A 19,383-nucleotide genomic window follows, 5' to 3' on the forward strand; every position below is an offset into this window, starting at 1 on the left:
TGCAAGACTAGAGATGTCAAAGCCGGATGACTTTTGCTATCCATGCAAACACATGCAACACTCATGACCCTTCTGGCCAGAGAAGGATGATGTAATGCAACAACTCTCTAACTAGCATTCAGCCTGCAGCATCTGAGGAACGATGCCCTCAGGTATGAAGTCAAAGCAAAAGCCTGCTGCAGAGAGGGTGCTGATTCAACCCATTAAGAAAATTCTCTCCTCTTATCCTTTTCTAACTACCAAGGGCAACCTTTCTTTCTCAAGCACACCTGTAAAGAAATGGGCTATTCCTTGCTTCCTCTCATCTTCAATGCTAATCCAGAAAAAAAAGAATCATGACAGCCTTTGAACCGCTCTACAAATGTGGTCCATTCTGCTACCTACAATCCATTTTTTAATCTTTTTGTACCTTACAGGACAACACCTAAACTGCCTTCATACTGAAAATGACTGTTCTTCTGTGGGAAATGCTGAGGAGGGGAGATTGACACAAAATGCAAAAGGAATTATCAAAGGAGTAGCAGAGCCTGTGCAACCTTTGAGCCTTTCAACAGCAATGACTCAGCTCACAATCCACACGGGAGAAGAATATCTGCAGTCCCTAAAAATTTCATATGAAAGCAGAGAGGAAACAAGGGCTAGTAAATGCTATTGTTACAGAAATAGCAGCTATATACACCCAGCTATTTCTATTATACAACAGAAACACTCTGCAGTTATTATAATCCGCGGTTTTGTTGCCAAGTTCTGGACTGGCAATAAGGATGGGAGATTAAAATGCATTGTTTTAGCTGCCCCAAGGCAAGGACAAGGAATGAGATTCCTAATGAACGTTCAGAAAGGAGAATTATTTCTTTGTGTTTAAAAGAAAGTTACTAAACTGTGTTGCAAGCTCTGTCAGAGTATGTCCTCCGTCATCAGTGAAAATGGATTCTTACTCTTTCTGTCAGAGTTGACACCAGTTCTTCAGATGTGTGGGGAGGCCTCTTCTGTCCTTACTCCTTTCTGGATCTGCAACTGCAAGCATATTTTCTAGAACATCTACATAGATACACCAAAAATTCTAGAGACAATCTAGAGATATTTAGAAAGAAGGTGGGACACAAACTAAGAATGCATCACACATTGAAGGAGATCAGCATTGAGGAAATGCAGATTTGTCTTGGAAGCACATTGAGTTAACTGCCAAAAATACATCTTAGGCTTTGTTTTCCACTCACCTCACCTTTATAAGTAACAGGCATGTCAAACACCATCATCCTTCTAGTCTGAAAAACTTCTGGGGAAACAGATGGGAACAGCAAATTTGGTCTGTCTACGTTTGAAGGGTAAGTAGCAATTGCAAAAGGGAAAGGGAAGCAGGGAACCATTACTACATCTCACACTGTTCTTATCCCAAGTCTATTCATATTAATTATAGCCAAAATAAAAGTGGTCGGCCTTTTAGTCATGCTAGTTTCACTTGCATGGTCACTGAACTTAAACTCACGTACTGAAAGCCACTGACTCAGTGACAAGACTTTCAAACACTTCTATCTAAATACTCTTTCTTCTTTGGACATTTAACAGAATTCTCTTCCATGAAAAAAACATAAATTCAATGCTCAGTAAACTTCAGGGATTGTAAGGAACAGCACGGCCATCATCCAGCTAACTCTACAGGTAATCCTTACAAATACAGATTAGCCAAGTTTTCCAATTCCCATGGCTCAGCTGGAAGCCCCGTTGCTGCAAACGGTGACAGCTGACAAAAAGGTTTGGGAATTTGTAATGTAGATGGAGGCAATTATTTCATCTTTAAATTTTTAGCTGGCAAAAGGAGCACTTTTTGCACCTCTTTAAGCGTCAGCTGAGACAGCTCTGTAAGGACTGTGCTCTTGTCTTTCCTCTGAGAGGGCCAATCACAAAAAAATAAAACCACTACATGTCAACTGCTTGCTTCCTTAGGGCACTGCCAAAACAGGGCAAGAAAATCGCCTTCAGTCTCTCTGATATACTGCAAAGACAAAGCTTAATTTCATCAAGGGCAGACTGGCTACATCGATTGGATTATTCATTCGGTATAATGGACTTTCCTTTCTTCCCGCAGCTTTCTCAAAACAAGAACAAAATGAAGACAAATCAGGTCTCGCTCAGGGCTGACACACTATATACATTTATGGATTTCAAAGCTCTGCAATACAAAAGCAGCAAAGTATTCACTACAGAGTCTTTTTTCCTCTGCAATACCGTTACTCTTGCACAGGCTTCGCAGAAAATGTTTATGCTTTGCAAAGGAAAGGCTGCAACATAGCTCAGCTGTAGCTCTACGGTTCTCTCCTCCCTCAAGCTTTTCACCATTACTGATAAAAAGCACAGCTTTTCCTTTACCAGCGCAGTGGCTGCTTTGATACCTATGCATGCGAGTCGACATAACGGAGCACCTTTTTGATCCTCCAAGCAAAGGACTAATTGCCGTTTTCTAAGGGAGCACCGCTAACGTAATCCTGCTTTGCAATCTAGACAACTGACGTAACTGCCAGAGTTTACGAATTCTAAAAATTATTCCCCTCATCATTATGTACACTGTCAAAATTAAGTTAAAGATCTGGCCCCATTTTTTGCCCCCACACAATAAATGAGCTATTTATGCCAACAAGGTCAAAACAGTATTTCTAAGATTTGGACTAGACATTTATCCGCTACACCATATAATGACAACACTTTCCATCGCTTATTATTTTCTGGAAAGGGAATGACATACTGCATTGCATCATCATACTTAGATCAAGGCGAAACCTCTGGCACAACTTGTTATGGTGAATGTCAACCTACGACAGCCTCTCTGCAAAGAGGAAAGGAATTACTTAGATTTGCTGGGCCAGGCTCTCTCTAAGACCACGTCTTACAATACACAGTGTAGTTGTAATTGAGCTAATTACAATCTCCAGACATTCAGACCTGTGCAAAATGGGTGCACAACATCACGCCTACGTGTTATTCAGTCCACCTGGGGCTCAGGTACAGCAGCAGGGTTTGTCCAAGCCAGCACACACTGTCCGCGTAACGCGCTGCCTAAAGGAAGGGGAATTCAGTTTGTGTGAAAGCAGCTTCCTTTCCGAAAGCCTTGCACCTGCTGAAGTAAGATAATCACCGAGAGGAAGACGACCTCCTGGGTGAGCACATAAATAAATTAGCACTGGCCGCAGAAAATCTCTGGTACTGCCTAATATAACAGGCACAAGGCATTCGCTTGCTTTCTTCCTTTTCTAAACGTATTTTAAAGCAATACCAGGTTTACACAGGGATGCTTTCTGTGAGCAGTTTTGCAGTCTCAAAGGAGCAGGTGATCTGGCTTACATTTATTTTTAAAGCTGCACGGGGAAAATGCATCACGCAATATTTCTTTAGTTTTCTACAACTAAATGAACAAAGCCCCAAGTAAATCAGCCAGCGGCACAACATGCCAAAAAACAGAAACAAAACGAGCAATGAAATTGTACTTATCACTTAGAAAAATCTAAGCCATTCATTTGAGATGCTTATGTTTGGGTAACCTTTGGAAGAATGCTTGCTGTTCCATTACACAAACAATGGAAATATTAGATAAGGAAAATAACTATAGTTGCCAAAAATGCTCCATGCACTAATCAGATCATTAGAAATGCAGATATTATTTTATAAATACATAAACACACTGCCTATGGCAGCACGAGGCATACAGAGTCGTCCAATGCAACCCCTCGCTCTCTGCGGGTCCCCGGGCAGCGTGGCGCAGGCATCCCTGAACCGGTGCTGCTCCCTACAGCTTCACGGCACCGTGCTCATACGCCAGCCGAAATACAGAAACGTAGTGGCCAACTTCAGCCTGGGGGTGGGGGGACCCGAATAGGCCAGCAGAGGTGACAGGCATTTATTAAAGTGTCCACAGAAAACGTCATGATATCGTGACATATAACTAAGTGAAATATGAGTTTTAAACTTCATCTTTTCCCCTACTTTGCACGCGAGGGAAAAAACAGATGTGTTGCAAAAGGGAACCCTGTAGGCATCAGCTGTGACAATAATGAAGGCTTTCTGGAGCGAAGGAAGATTTCTCATTGTTTAAAACAATCCTTCCATGCGCCGAGAACATGTACAAATAAGGACTAGATGTGCACTTGGAGCTTGGCGCCCGGCCTGCGCGTGCTGGCAAATCGGCCCGAGGTTATGTTTTGACACCACAAATAAAGAGGAGGGATTAGACAGCACGGGGATCTTCAAAGAGGATGAGCACTTCTTCTTTTGAAGTGCTTTGAGATGCTGCTCTGAAGATCTCCAAGCACTTCAGTTCAGCCTCGCATCCAAGTTCCTAAAGCTTATTTTAGGAGAACTAGCAGCTTTTAAAAAAAAACAGCTTTTTAAAAAAATGAATCTCATCAATAGAATAGTACTTATTCTAACCTTGAATTTAACATAATTTAAGATAGTCTTGAATTTATACCTAATCATGCATAAAACATCGAATATTTAGGCCTTAAACAACTAAAAGCAGCCTATTATTAATTTCTTTACTTTCATAATCTATTTTTGATGGTTTGTGGTTTTATAGATTTCAGCATCTGACAATCCACAATTATTTCCTTGTGCTATGCACCAGTTAATGAAAGACAATCCTTGTACTTTCTCCACTTTTTCTGTATACTTTCTTATATTAAAAAAAATCAATCCTCTATCAATCCTGTTACAGCTATCACAATCTCTTCTTATGTCACCTTCAATTTTTCTTAATTTTTGATAAGCTTTTCCTATGAATTTGTCTTTTCATACAGCATCATTTGGAAATATTTTATATCTATATTTGCCTGAATCTAATATCTATCATCCATTCCTTTCACAATTTTTTTCCAAATTTTTTTGCATCTCTGTAGCTCAATTAAAATAATTATATTTGAATAACAACTCAGTGGTGCACCTAACTGAAATTCAGTAAGTACTAGCAAGATTAGCTTCCAAATCAAAATACTAAATTATTAACAGCATATTTATATAGAAGCGGACTGGAGGATCCTCACTGTTTTGATGGCATAAAGTTATATTCTGTTTTTAGCATTACCTGGAATTCTTTATTCTTTGGCGGTACTAAAAAGCAACAGTACCATTTTTATTATACTCTTGGTCTTTCTTCATTGTTTGCCTCATAGTTAAAAACCATAAAAGGCTATTTACATTATAATAATGAAAAATAAACATACCTACTGTTGGCCTAACTGATACTCAGTCCCTATCTCCTACATAACAACCATGCATTGAGGAGAGAGAGAGAGAGAAATTACCTTGTATCTATCTTAACTGAGGACAGTTATGACAATAAAAAATCAACTTCTATGCTAGAAATATCATCATTTAACTACTATTAGATACTTGCTTCTTACCATGGAGCCTTTTTACAGTGTCCTAAAATAACTATAGCTAAAACAATGGACAAATTTGCATTTTGCATATTAAAACTAGATCCCACTGGCTCAAATCATCATGTCGCACCTGAAATGTTCTCATACTCCACCAGCCCATTTCTGGAAACTCACGTGTCAGGTAACTACTTAACATCGACAGAAAAACTTCTCCTACAGCACTGTAACATTATCACCAATATATAACATCTTTTGGAGCTGCTGTTTCAGGCATGACAGGACAGATTTTACCAAGGCAAAAGGTTTTTTCTTTATACAAAAAAGAAAAGCAGCAGCATTATACACAGCTTTGCTTTTCATGCACATTTGAAATTACTGCATCCAAGCGCTTTAACCAAGAGATCATGGAAGTTAATTCACTAATATATTCTTAAAAGAAATAAACATTTTTGTACTGTGAAGGGAATGTAGATGAATAACTTGCTGTAAATTGGTGCACACTACATAAAGTTGTGGATAAAATACCGTTAAGCATTCATCTCAGGAAGGAGTGCATCTCCAGTCTCATTTGGTATTCATCCAACTAACTCATCACATTTTACCAGCCGCCCTTTATAAGGTATCACTAATGCTTGAGTGGGCCTCCGAGACTCAAATTCCACGGAAAAGCGTACAACTGTCAGCCCCACTCCGCCCAGGGGGTGAGTCAACGTTGTCTGGCAGACAACAGTACGACAGAGCTCGAGATCCTGCTTATCTGCTGGATTACTAGAATAATAAAATGGAAACTAATCTGAATAAAAGTATTTTCAAATAAAACTCAAGGAGATGCATATTTTTTTCATATAAAGTATTTCCATAGGTTTCTGGGGGGTTGTTTTCAGAAGTGCTTCAATGGTAGCTTTTCATTATAATATAATCACTTGAACGCAGAAAACCCCTTAGGCCTAACAGAGATCTGGGATCCACACTGCAGCTATAGTTAGCAAAGAGATCAAAGAAAATTTAAAGAAAGGACCGAAAACTTGTAATCCACACTAACGTTATGAATTCGTTCAGCATGCAAAGATTATTCTAGTCAACGTTTGGCAGACTTCTAAAGTTCAACTACTGCATGAATTCAGATATTTCAGAAAACACTGGTAAGTGCTGATATCTACACAATAGTGTAAATAACCTTTGAGTTTTACATAAAATGTATTAACTTGACACATTCATGGCCCCTAAAACAGAGCCTTAAAAAAGCACTTTCCATATAAGTGATTGCTTCTACTAGTCCATAGGCAGTACAACAAATACTAACATGGGAAATGAATTGCTGACTAAACTCTCAGCTAATTACTACTTCTTATTTTCTAAATACTGAGCAGGCCACAAAACTCAGATCAGACCACATTCTACCAAATTGAAATGTGCCTATTTCCAGGATAATTTTTTCCCCTACTCTTGTAACTACTCCAGCCCCACTCCATAAAATGACAAAGACTTTATGAAAATAAATCCTGACAGAGCTTACAAGCGCAGGAAGTAAAAACCAAATTCTAGAGTCACATCTGAAAGAACATGCTCTTCCGTACATATCCACCCAGGATTCCTGCTCAGCAAGACCTTCTTAAGACTTACTGAAAGAGGTGCCCTGAGGTAATGCTTATTCTGGTAATAAACTTGTGAAAAATCTGCAGCACCCAGAACAATAAGAAATAGTGGAAGTTCAGTTAACTGTGCTTCATCAAGAAAACAGTCTGGCTGGAAAAGCGATTTTCAGGCACAGTCACCAAGGATAGGATTCCATAAAGATATGCTGTGGGGAACCCATGATTTGCTGTTCATGACAAAAATTAAACGCTATGGGAGTGGTCATTACGCATTTCAATAATTTATCTGTAAATCGTATTTGCTAGAAGTTAAAATCCCTCATCCATATAAGAAACTCCATTTTAATCATTTCCTCCCTCTCAGAATAAAGTCCTAACTTAGAGAATATAATCTTCACAGCACCATGACTTCCTTCATTGTGGTTAGATAGAAGAAAAACAATGGCTAGGGATGTATGTCTAAACATATGCTTATATATGACATAACCCTCTAATGTACTCTATTAAATTCTAATAGATAATTTCCCTAAAATGAAAATGTATAGAGTCTAATATTACATATTTCAGAAATATTCCCTTCTAAAAGTATTTTTCCAAGCAAAACAACTAAAAATAAGATCAAAACTTAGTGCTGACTGGGAATCCCTATTATATGAACTAATTTAAAATTAAAACACAGCAGAGTCTTCACGATTCCAAGGCTATGCTGATTGCCATTTGAAGCTGGAAGGTTTTTCCTTAATGCACAAGTGATTAAGTGTACGTAAGGCCTAGGAAAGTTACCTTATCTGAAGTATCAGATATAGATTACTGCTGGAGTCAGCATGCCACACTAGTTGGATCCATACAGTCTGTTCTGATATGAGGAATTAAGTTTCCTTGATGTCACATATTGAACAGATAATGCAATTAGCATTTGCTTTGAAGTTCCCATTGAGCAGGCAGCCACTAGAACTAGCTGGCAGAACTTCACTGAAGTCACTGAAGTGCTCTTGGCTCACTCAGGCTGAGCCTTGATCTACAGCAACTTACAAGGTGCTGAATCCCTCGTGAGGTATTTATAAATTAAAATTTATTCTACCATGTAGACATAGGGATCCTATAGTTCCTTTATGGAATTCCCCAGACACATCATGAATATGTCAGAACGAGTGCATATTCTCTGAAGAGTGGACTGTCTTATGTGCAACAGCCGTTAGGCCACACTCTGAGTGGATGGACCTCTGGAAATCCCAGACAAGGGGCAGGGTCACTTCTTTCTTCCTCACCCCCTCCCAGCTGGGCACAATTTCTGGGTAGAACAGGAGGTCCCGTCTGAAGAATCAGATATTTGGCAAGACTACAAAAAGGGAGAGATCTGCTAGAAAATGTTCCACTTGTCACTGATTACTCTGGAATACAAGATGGCACACGAAGGCTGAAGTACTACTGAAGTTTGTTGCCCGTTTTATTACTAAATTTGCTTAATAATCTTTTGCTGAAAAGGTACCATTGACAGTTTTATAGTTCCTAATGATTAAGCAATTCTGAGTCTGGATGAGATTAAGGGTAGGGCCATGAAGAATTTACATGAAGACTAGACATTTATAGCTGCTCCTTCAGGACACGTCAACTAGTGTGATTTATAATATCACGCTGTGTGACATTATGATTGACATGTTTATGATTAAACCAACAATTCAGGACTTTCAGGCATTTAAACAAAGGAGGTAACTAAACGATTAATTTAAAAAAGGAGAAAATGAAACAAAGCTAACACTGCTATCTTCTTGAAAAAGAAGATAACTTAACATGAACATTCTGGCTGCTTTATAAGACAAGATAAATATTACAGATTCACAGACTGTATGATTTCCAAAAGTGTTAATATTCCTTGGAGACAAAAATACAGTGATGGTGTCTGAAAACTAGATTAATGATTGCTGATCAGGTAAAGGACTCCAAAAACACTTGTGAGAATAGATATTGAAAACTTATGATTGGTATATATAAATGTAAGAAAGTCCAGAGCGGAGTTATAAATACAGAACAAGCCCAAACAACTAAAACATAGATACAGTCAAACATTAATAACTTAAGCAAAACTATCTATAGTAATAGAGTTAGTCAAGATTAGTAACCAGGAAATATATATACACTATATATTGGTCTACTGAGATACATAATATGTATCTTGAAATTTCATTTCATATCTTTGAGCTGTCCAAATACCTAAAATTTCTTCTGAAGTTTCTTCTGAAGATTCTGTATCTGCTTACCCCAAAAAGCATATACAAGCTAAAGCTTCTTTGGAATGCCATTAATGCAGTGATGATTTTTTGGGGCTTCCTTTTAAAAAAGAATTAATGCATTTTAAGGAAGAATCATGCTAAAAACTTTAGCTTAAACTAGACAAATGGGTGACTAGTTTCATCTTTTTTCTCTGAAGGCTTTTTCATTTGTTTTGTCGTTGCTGGGAATAACGGCAGTGTTATGAGAATTCTGTTCAGGTTTGAAACAAAACCTCTCTCCCCCCTCCACTGATCATGCTATCTGGAGAGCATGAATGCAAAATCCCCTGATTCAATTGAAGAAAGGGAAAAATGCTTACCTTCTGTTGGTGATGTCTTCAGATGTCTGCAGAGCCCCTCTGTTTCCCCATATGTCTCTTTAATTTTTACTACTGCTTCTGTTCCTCGCAGTTCCATGAGAGAGCGCAGTTCTTGCAGCGTGCACCCAAACTCTCCTGCATGGTTGGCCTCATTTCTTTGGTTCTTGGAATAAAAATCGCTGTTTGTCATGTCACCCATTGTTGCTGATTATATTGCTCCACTCTTTATAGTTGATACAATCTTAAAACTGTTTAAAAATTGAAGGAAAGAAACCGCAAATTCCAACCTAAGAAATTAAAAAGAATCCAGTTTGTCCAGCAGGCGAAGTGGAGAATGCCTCTGACGTGCAAGGTGTCCCTGACTGACGAGCGGTCTGCAGAAAGGCTGCTTTCAGGGCTGCAGACCAGCTCCGCTCCATTCACTGTTTCCCATTATGCTGCTCGCAAGCTGTAGAATCTACATGGTCATTGCCTCCCGTGGACCTTCGGGAACAAACACAAAGCACGCGTTACAAGAGAGAGCAATAACACTCTACAAAGAAGATTTCAAATTCATTCTCGGTACCAGTGCAATCTGCTTTTTCATTTAAGAAGAGCTAGGCAGAAACACAGTGCAGGTGCACTATAAAACGCTGCAGGTAGCCAGAGCTATCACCAACGACAAGGATACCCCTAGCTCTGTCACACAGAAAGCTCTCTCTAGCTAAAGTACCAACAGCAGCGTTGCTTACTTTTTCAAGTCCCAAGAGCACCCGCTAAATGAGATGGCTCATGAATATTAATAAGTAAGCCATTAGTCCAGCATCTTAGATGAACCTCCAGCATGTGCTCTGGTTCATACAGCCACATCAATCTTTCATCTGACAAGAACAAAAACCCTCATAAAGACTGCAGAGTAGCAAAAATTAATTACACACTATTACTTTTTATACTTTAACCCATTTTAAAAACTATTCTTCAGTGCATGAAAAGTAAAATTGGTGGAAAACCTAGAAACAATCATTACAAATTCAGAATACATTTAAACATATTAAATTTTGCAGCCTTGCCTTCTACAAAAGTAAACAACCCCCAGAAAAGAGATAAAATACTACCACGTCTAGGTCCAAACAAGAGCTTTGTCTCATATAAATAAGGTGGCTTTAGCTTGCTTTCCTTCAGCACTACCTGCTAGCTGATGCCCCGCAGGTTTGATAGCTGGGCTTGACAGCTACAAAACGTTCAAGCATGGAAGTGCATACACACGTACACACACACACACACAGCTTTTAATATGTGCAGTGTTGAGCAAGTCACATTCTAACCATCTGGGAGACAGTTGATTACTTGCTAAAACCAGCCTTTAAAAGCTGCTTCCCCTTCCCATATTCTAATGAAGTTGGTTTAAATACTGCTGAAACCAGCTATTATATTTGACACAGAGTTTTAACAGAGATTAAAGGTTTCTTTTTTGCCTCAAGTGGGTTAGTGCCTGCGCACTGTCTAATGTGAATAGTTTTTTTGTCATAAAAAAGATTTTCAGAAGACAACACCATCAGCCTGATGAACTTGTCATGGTCAAAATGCATATTTTGAACTTTATAGGTACATAATGCAGAGTGAAAATGAGTGCACACGTAAAGGACACAAAAAAGATCCCAAAGTATTTCAAGCTCCAATTTTACATTTGTGCAATAATTGTAACCTTCTGCCCACATATAGTTAACATAACACGTGGGCTTGGTATTTTCACTGAGCAAACTGCATTGCCATTGCCATGTGAAAGAGAGATCAAGCCCACTGTATTCATTAATTCCTCTTTGCCTAAAGTCACATTATCTTCTTTGGAGCTGTCTGATATACTTTGCTCAATTAGAAAAACCAAACTTCTATCAGCCCTCTTGTTTACAGATAACAATACAATATTCCTTTGATTGCTATGAAAAATAAAAATGAAAGTACCGAAGTTTCACTAAGATGTTACCAGACACAGTTAAAAAGTCAACTACCACTTGCTTCTTCTACCTGTCCCATTTACTGCCATATATTCCAGTCTTAAGAACTTCTGCCAACCTTGTTTTCACACATTACTTTTCAAGTTTTCAAAAAGAACAAGATTTCAGCACAAAATGTGGCTTACAATAACCAATAGAGAGAAGCAGTAATAAAGAGGGGCTTTATTTACCAATAGCCAAGGAGGAGATATCCTGCGCTATCAACAACATTCAACTGTCCATGCTTGGATGCTGGACAGTGTCTGCAGTATCAATCCATTTCAAGATAATTCCCTGCACATAGCATGTGGAAAAAGCCTTATTTAGTTTTGCTTCATCTGTTTTTAAACAGGATGGATCATTATTCTGAATAAAAATGAGATTAGCCTGTAGCATTATTTTGGAAAGGACTAAAAAAGAAAAAATAGAAAAGTCACAAATATCCGCAAAACAGACTTTATCCTAAGAAGTACTGAATCACCACAATCTCCACTGATGGAATGACCCCCTCCCGCCTTTTCCAAAATCAGCATTTCAGATTCTTCCTGTTTTCATCTATGATGAGGCTGCCAGTAGCAACTTACCAAAAAGCAAATTTAGATTTGATCAGGAAAAATCATACCCAGAAAAATGTTATGAAAAAATGAGACATCAATAATAATAAAGAATAAATAAAATGACAGACTGCTATTTACTTGCAGACAGTAGAGGAAAATCTGTACCTAGGATTTGTACACATAAAGATCATGAACACTGGATATCTAGAACAGCCATAACATTCAAAAAACAAACAAAGAAAAAGCATAATATTGACCTAACAGAGAATTTAAAGGGTTTTGCGGCTCCTTTTTTTTTTTTTTTTAACTCTCCTCTAATAAAAATATAAATTCCTCTAACTGCTCCATAAAACCACAGTAAAGTGACAATTATTTGTTTCTTCTCATGAAAACCCACTACCAATTGCATTAGCGGTGCAAAGGATACTAAACTCAGTGTCAATGATGTCATTTGCATGACTTTTCTCTGCGGGATGTTACCATGTCCACCACTCTCCACCAAAGCATCTCCTTTGACTCGCCGGACCATCACTGTTTATGTTTGCTGCTATTCTTAGAAATTCTGCTTGTCATTTGTCAGCCACAGCAAGTCAGTAATGCTGCTTTTTAGCATGTGATTGAGTCATTTGCCTGCTTAATTTTTTATTTCACCTTCAATTAAATATTAATCAATAAACAGCTAATATGAAGGTTGTGCTTCCTTCAGTACTTTAAAAACAAATCTCTCTGAGCTTGTGCTCTTCATGATTCACCTAATATTACGACACCAGGGAAACACTGCCTCACGTTTTGAAAGGCATAGGGTAAAATATAAAAAGCACAAAGCATGACTAACATTATTCACTGATAATGTACCTCTCTAATCCTGTGGAACAAGATATGCAGGCTTCATTTGATCCTTGAATCTCTTTTATGAAAAGCCTAGGAAGCTTGCCAGAGTGCATACCAGGTTAAGGTGACTGACACATGACCACCTCACGCTTACGCAGTGGGTAACATTTCTTCAACAAAAGCTGAGAAATAAAAAACTTGGGATTGGGATAGGGCAATATTTCCCCATCAGTGGAGCTACAGGGTTTGCAGCTCCAGTATAGATCAGACAACTAGAAGCAGGTGAAATTCAGAATCTCCTCTGCAGGAAATCCAAGCACTGCACCAAGCACGGGGGGGGGGGTCTTTGCTGGGTACCAAGAAATGCTGATTATAGAAATATTTATATTCAGGTGATACCTCTACATTTTCAGTCAAAATGAACTGTTGAACATCATTCAGGAATAATGTCACTCAAACCCCCCCACTGATTTGATTCTGCACGGTTATAGTGAGAATCTACACAACTCATTCACAAAAGGAAAGCCGATGTTATTTGAAACTCATCCCGCCGCTATGGTCTAAGCTACCTGGGGAATGACAGCTCCAGCAGCGCAACGTGGGCAAAGCTGAGCGAGCCGCACGTTTCAGCAGCAGCCGCTTCACAGCACGGAGGTGGAAAGCAGCCAGGGAGCTCAAGGGCTTCCTCCTGCGCCCTTCAGGGAAGCCCTGGCTCCCCTCGGGCCTCCAGACGTTCGTCCGTCACAAACGGTTATTTCTTTGTGTTTATTCTGACTAAGGCTTCGGAAACAAGCTTTAGAAACAAGAAATTTGGGTAAGAATGTTCCAAAAGTGCAGTTTTAAAGCAGCATACACTGGAAAAAAACAAAATGGTTTTGAGTCTGTTCACGCAGCCCACCTAGATTCACTTCAGGCAGCAAAAAACTTTGCATACCAGTAAGCTTGAGTAAAATACTATTCTTATTTTCCTCATTAAAAGGTCAAAATGTAAGTCTTCATCTTGGTCTGGGATTTTGTTTTTCAAATATGTCATATTTTTCTGTTATACAAACGCTCTGCAAACGAGAGCGTTTCCAGAGCGGCTGTCTCCAGAAACGGGCTTCCATTCCTGTAGTGCCTGCATCAAATATTTTTCATCTTCTAGCTGCTTAAAGGAAATGCATGCCAATTAAAACAGAAGCAATTTGGATGAGCTAACTGCAGGCCTGCTGGGAAAACTATTCTTTGATTTCCCTAATCAGGAAAAATCTCATCCTGGAAGCTTGTAAATATTTTCACAGTGTATTAGAATGATTTCTAAGTAGATGTCATCACCAAATACTCTGCTATCTGATTTCATTTGCACTTCCATTGGCATAAAATTAACAGCAAAGTAACAAACCAGCTCTTCGGTTTCACCAGATCAGAATCACAAAACTTGAATTTCGCAGTCCTTAAAGGCCTGAATTCCCCCTAAGTTAGGCTCCCTGCCACTTGGAAGGAGTCCCCCCCAGGCCGCCGCGTCCGGCGTCACCGCCCGCCGGGCCGGCTGTTGGGCTGCCGACGGGAGGGCAGCGGCGCCGGGCACGGGCAGAGTCCCCGCGTAGCTAAGGGGCAGGAGAGGGCTGCTGGCGTCACATCTCACTAGATGCACCTCGTCACTCCATCAGAGAGACCATGCCTTCATGGGACACCAGGGTGAGAAGTGGATTTAGGGAATCAAACAAAGTTGCGGCCAAGTTGCATCATCTTCTCTTACAGCTTCTTGTTCCTCTTGTGTCACAGAAAAAAAATGTTTATCTATTTGTGAATTAAATCTTTGCAGTCCAGAATGATCTAGGGAATGATGTCTGTCCACGCAGCCAATGAAGCTAATCGTATGCACCCAAAAACACCCAGGCTCACACTCCCCTCTCTAAACACATCCTGGCTTTGAAGCTTAATTATCAGGAATGCACAGGATGCAGAGGAAACTAAGCAACAACACTGTTTGAATAAAAGTAGGTTGGCACCTTCACAAGTCTGAAATTTCTGTATAACAGCAGGAAGCTGAGAGTAGATCAAGAAAGAGAAATTGAACTTTGTAGCTAAGTGTTGCCTGAAAATGCTCCTGACTTAATTTCTACATAACTTACTGCAACTTAAAATTCTTTTTTTTTTTTTTTTTTTAAAGTAATGCATTCACAGTGGGTATAAAGCAATGACAGACATTTGTACATTCCATATACAAAAACTTGGAATCTTTTTTATGATTCTTCACCTATTTCTTGTTCTAAGACAGAAATGTATTTCCTGTGATAATATGAGGTAAAGAGGATAAAGTTAGGACATCATTTTTAAAAGATTACAAAATAAGAACTTTTGTTTCCTTTTTTTATCCCAGGCAACACTCTGACAAATAAAATTATAAACCCTAAAGTGACAATTGTTCCAGTCCTTTCAGTATGAATCAGTGCCTCCAGTCAGCTTGGATTTCATGTACCAGTTTTGCTACCAGGTAGGATAAAGAAAAATGGTTTCAAATCTTCTATAAGATACTGTTGATTATTTCAAGAAAAAAAAAAAGAAGATATTGTTACAAAATAAATATTTAATGGGGCACAAAATATCCGTGATTTCAGTTATGCACTAGGCCTATTTACTTAGGATCTCTGCCAAACAGAATCAGACTGTCACAAACTTACCAAAATATTTTTTTTCCTGCTGCACCACTATATTAAGGGAAAGTTAAAACAATTAGGAAATAAAACTACCTCCAGTGCTCTGTTACAGCATACAGTTATTCAAGCTACAGTCTGATGCAAAGTCTGTTTCTCCACCGTTACTCACGTAAATAGTCCCAGCAAAGCCAAATGAACTACTGACAGGATAAAAAAAATACTATTATGGGAACCAATTCAGTGCCGTCAAAGCCAGCGAAGCGGCTCTGCCGATGGCCTCCGGGGCCTGGAGCCGGCCCCGCAGATGAACTCCTTGGCTTCGCTGAAGACAGAATTTCACCCTTTCTGAATGCTGTCAGGAGCAGGACTGCTAGTAAGAAACTGAATCACGTTTATCATTCTCCATCGCCAAACACTGGTCTTAACTGCAAAATATTCATGGCTTTGCTGTGCAACACCAGCAATATCCGCTGGCTTCAGGCACGCCTGCATGGGAGCACGGGACTACGGCTTGCGCTAAACCGGTGCAGAGCCCTGCGCATCGGTAGAAATGCTTCCTGAAGAAAAATGATTTCCTATGCAAAGGAGTTTCCTAGTAAAATCTGTACTGACCACAACTTTTAAGAACCCTCTCTCATTTCTTACTAGTACTAACAGGAATTTACTTTGTTTTGCTTTCAGTGACAAAATGAAAGGTTATTTTCCATTAGCTACTTATTCTCCCAAGCCTTTAATTGCAAAGCAGTTACTGAGTTTCTCTTATTCACTGCCTTCCTACATAATGCACATTCCTACTCTTTGGAGCTGTATTTTTGGCACTGAACAAAGACCCATTCCATTTTGCTATAAGCTTTAGAAAATTCATGTTTTCATGTATAGCTGCATCGATTTTATACAGAGACTAACACAGTGCAGTTGTTCCAAGGAAAGCTGACTTCCAAAGTATGTTATCAGTCTAATCTAAAACACTGCAGGAAAAAAACTAATGATATTCAGACTGTTAAATTAACAGACATGAAAAAAAATCAAAGTCAAATGCCCTGAAAACAATAGCTGATGAGCACAGGAACATACCCCAGCACAGACCCAGCATCCAGCAGAGCTTCTTCCATCCGTTACAGAGTTTAAGGCAACAAAAAGCCTTCAGACCTTTACCCTTCAGTGGGAAACACATAAAGGATATCTTATCTGGATGGTATCTGGACAGCGATGGGGCAGAGAGAGATGCTGATCAGGTGCAGCCTCAGCAGCAGCATCTCCAGGATGAAATATTTTAAAATTTCTTCCCTGAGCAGAGGAACAATGGTGGAACAAAGCTTCCGAGTAGCTTCAGCTGAGACTTTCTGGAGGCTGGGGAAGTTTGCTAGAATGAATACTACAACTTGCCTGTTCTTATGCCACCTATTGGAGTTAGCGCTCCACTCCCGGGTCAACAAAATAAACTGGAAATAGCATGAGAAAGGTAAAGCTGTGACACTATCAAAATTTCCAACTAACTCTCTACTCTACTTTTTATTCTATTAACCTTGCCATCGATTTTTGGAGTTACCAAGCTGTTTGTGATTTTTTTTCAGCATATTTTCATCAAGCAATGGTTTCTGCAACCTGAAAACACCCTTACTTTTTATAATTTAAATGAAAAATTGAAGAGAAAACTAAATCTGCAAAATAATGAAACCAAACTTTAGCATGACAAAAAGTCAAGGAGCTGATTGCCTCAGATTGTTCACTTGCTGTAATTACCAATAATTAAGTGTGGGCAGGATCAAGCCATTCCCCAGCAGTTATTTAAAGCACTCTCTTTCATTATTCATTTATTTCTCCTCTCCCTTATTTTCTGACAAAAATGAATGTTGTGCTGTAGTCTATTATGGTACCAAACCAGAAAACAAGGACAAAAAACTCTACACAAATCAACCTGTACTCACCAGAATACAATACAGATTTTTTCCTTTTTTCCTAGCCTCATTAAAAGCAAGTTACTGAAACCTAACCATTGATGTTACATTAAAAAGACTGGCATTCTGAGAAAACTCATTTGTCCTTTGTTTGTACATTTTAAATTTCAGCAGATTTCTTAAGTCTGGAATTTGAATTACCATTTAACTTTTGCTATTCAGAAGATATCAGCTTGAAGCATGCAGTTTCAAGGGATTTCAAGAAGTCCTGTAGTTTACAGTCTGTATGCCTAGTATCTGATTATTTCTCATTTCAATCAGGAAATTCTCCAGAACTTAACAGAACCAGTTTCTTTAGCTCCTTACAACAAACAGAATCTTCAGCTTGATAGAAATTTATTAAATATCGTGGAGAGTCTTACTCTATCCCACCCTACCAAAATATTTTTTTTCTTTGTTCAGTCACTGTTCACAGCAGACACTATATTTGCTTCTTAATGTGTATTTTTAGTCCATTAGTAAATGCTTTTTTTTTTTACAGAAACATTAACTGACCTCTCAATATATTCTTCATACTTTAAGCCTAATTATAAGTTATAACAATATGGTTAAAACTGCCATTTCTCCTAATAATTGCATGTATACTTTAACTTCACTTTATCTTCCCTTCTCAGATTTTAAACAGTATCATACAGAAACTTTTTATTTTAAAAATTGAGAGCAATAAAGCAAATCTTACTTATGCATGAGTCATCTATCCATCTTTTATTCAGCCAGCTAAAGTTTTTACCCACAAACTTTCCTTAGCCTGAAAATTTTCAGAAAAACCACCTTCGAAATTCTGCCTTGCTGTCGATGCCTGCCCACCCCACGGACGCCCACCTCAGGAGCTGCATCCAAGCATTGATTCTTTAGAGAGTTTTTAAATGCTACAGTGGAAATATTTCCAGTATCGACAATCATTTTGTCATTTACCAACATTAATCTCAAACACTGAGAGGATGCCAGGAGGTTTGTTTCATTTTAAACAAGCAGGAGGTAAAGTGAAGCCTTTTCCTGCTTTGGATGGGACCAAGGTGAGCACATCTGTAGTTCCCCGGAAGTCAAGTGGAAGGGTGCTCATTAACGTGAAGTATAATATAATTTTGATGGATTTATTTTTACCGAGAAGTTGACCAACATCGTAGTTTACATAAATGACAGATCTATAGGATAAGAAAGGGAATAAAAACTGGGGAAATCCTTAACCAGCCAGCTGGAGCAAAATGAATTTTGTTGTGTCGTCTCCTGAACTCCAAAGGCTAAAGGGCCTAAATCCTGCTTGGTCAATTGGCAATTTTTATTTATTTATTTATTTAAAATAATCAGCTTAAGTTGCAATGAAACCAGAATAAAAACTGAAGCTATATCAGGAGAAAGGACATGGTATACATGTCAATAGTTTCTGTACCTGATGAAAATCTAGTGCTCCTGAAAAGTAAAAGACAACAAGAATTGCATCTAGCTTGCGAAAGTCCCAGGGTCTGGCTCTTTTAATAACAATGTATGTTTAAGTAACAATATTCCTGGCATGGATGATTCCTTAGGAAGTATCCAAGGATGATACCCGAAGTCTCTAGAACCTCCCGGAAATACTTCAGAATACATGCAACTTACTTACAAGATTAATTCCAAACAGTTTTCAGACAAAAGAGCTTTCAAATTTCAACTTCCAGACTGTTAGAATATGATCAATCTTGACACTGACATCCTAAGCAAGAAGTTTAAAATTCTGCAAGCAACTTGAGGGAAATTATTCAGTGAGGAAAAAAAGAAAACGGATTTGCTATTCTGTTTTTCTGTCAGCTTCTATCATATAAATCAACCACACATTAGCAGTAAAAAGGCTTAGCCGACTACAGTTGACCACATCACTCTTTAAAAGAAAG

At 38.7% G+C, this 19,383-nt stretch overlaps 1 protein-coding gene across 10 annotated transcripts in view; it reads right to left on the reverse strand.

Moving 5' to 3' along the window:
• ATP2B2 (ATPase plasma membrane Ca2+ transporting 2) overlaps positions 1 to 19,383 on the reverse strand; it is a 276,349-nt gene that overhangs the window by 173,578 nt on the left and 83,388 nt on the right. For all 10 annotated transcript variants that reach the window (XM_067303868.1, XM_067303867.1, XM_013945288.2 and 7 more), the window contains exon 2: positions 9,558 to 10,040. In XM_067303868.1, the coding sequence (XP_067159969.1) occupies positions 9,558 to 9,756 (199 nt within the window). In that variant the 5' untranslated portion in view covers positions 9,757 to 10,040. The remainder of the gene's footprint in view (positions 1 to 9,557; positions 10,041 to 19,383) is intronic.

The sequence above is a fragment of the Apteryx mantelli genome, chromosome 12 (assembly GCF_036417845.1).
Source record: "Apteryx mantelli isolate bAptMan1 chromosome 12, bAptMan1.hap1, whole genome shotgun sequence".
Taxonomy (NCBI): domain Eukaryota; kingdom Metazoa; phylum Chordata; class Aves; order Apterygiformes; family Apterygidae; genus Apteryx; species Apteryx mantelli.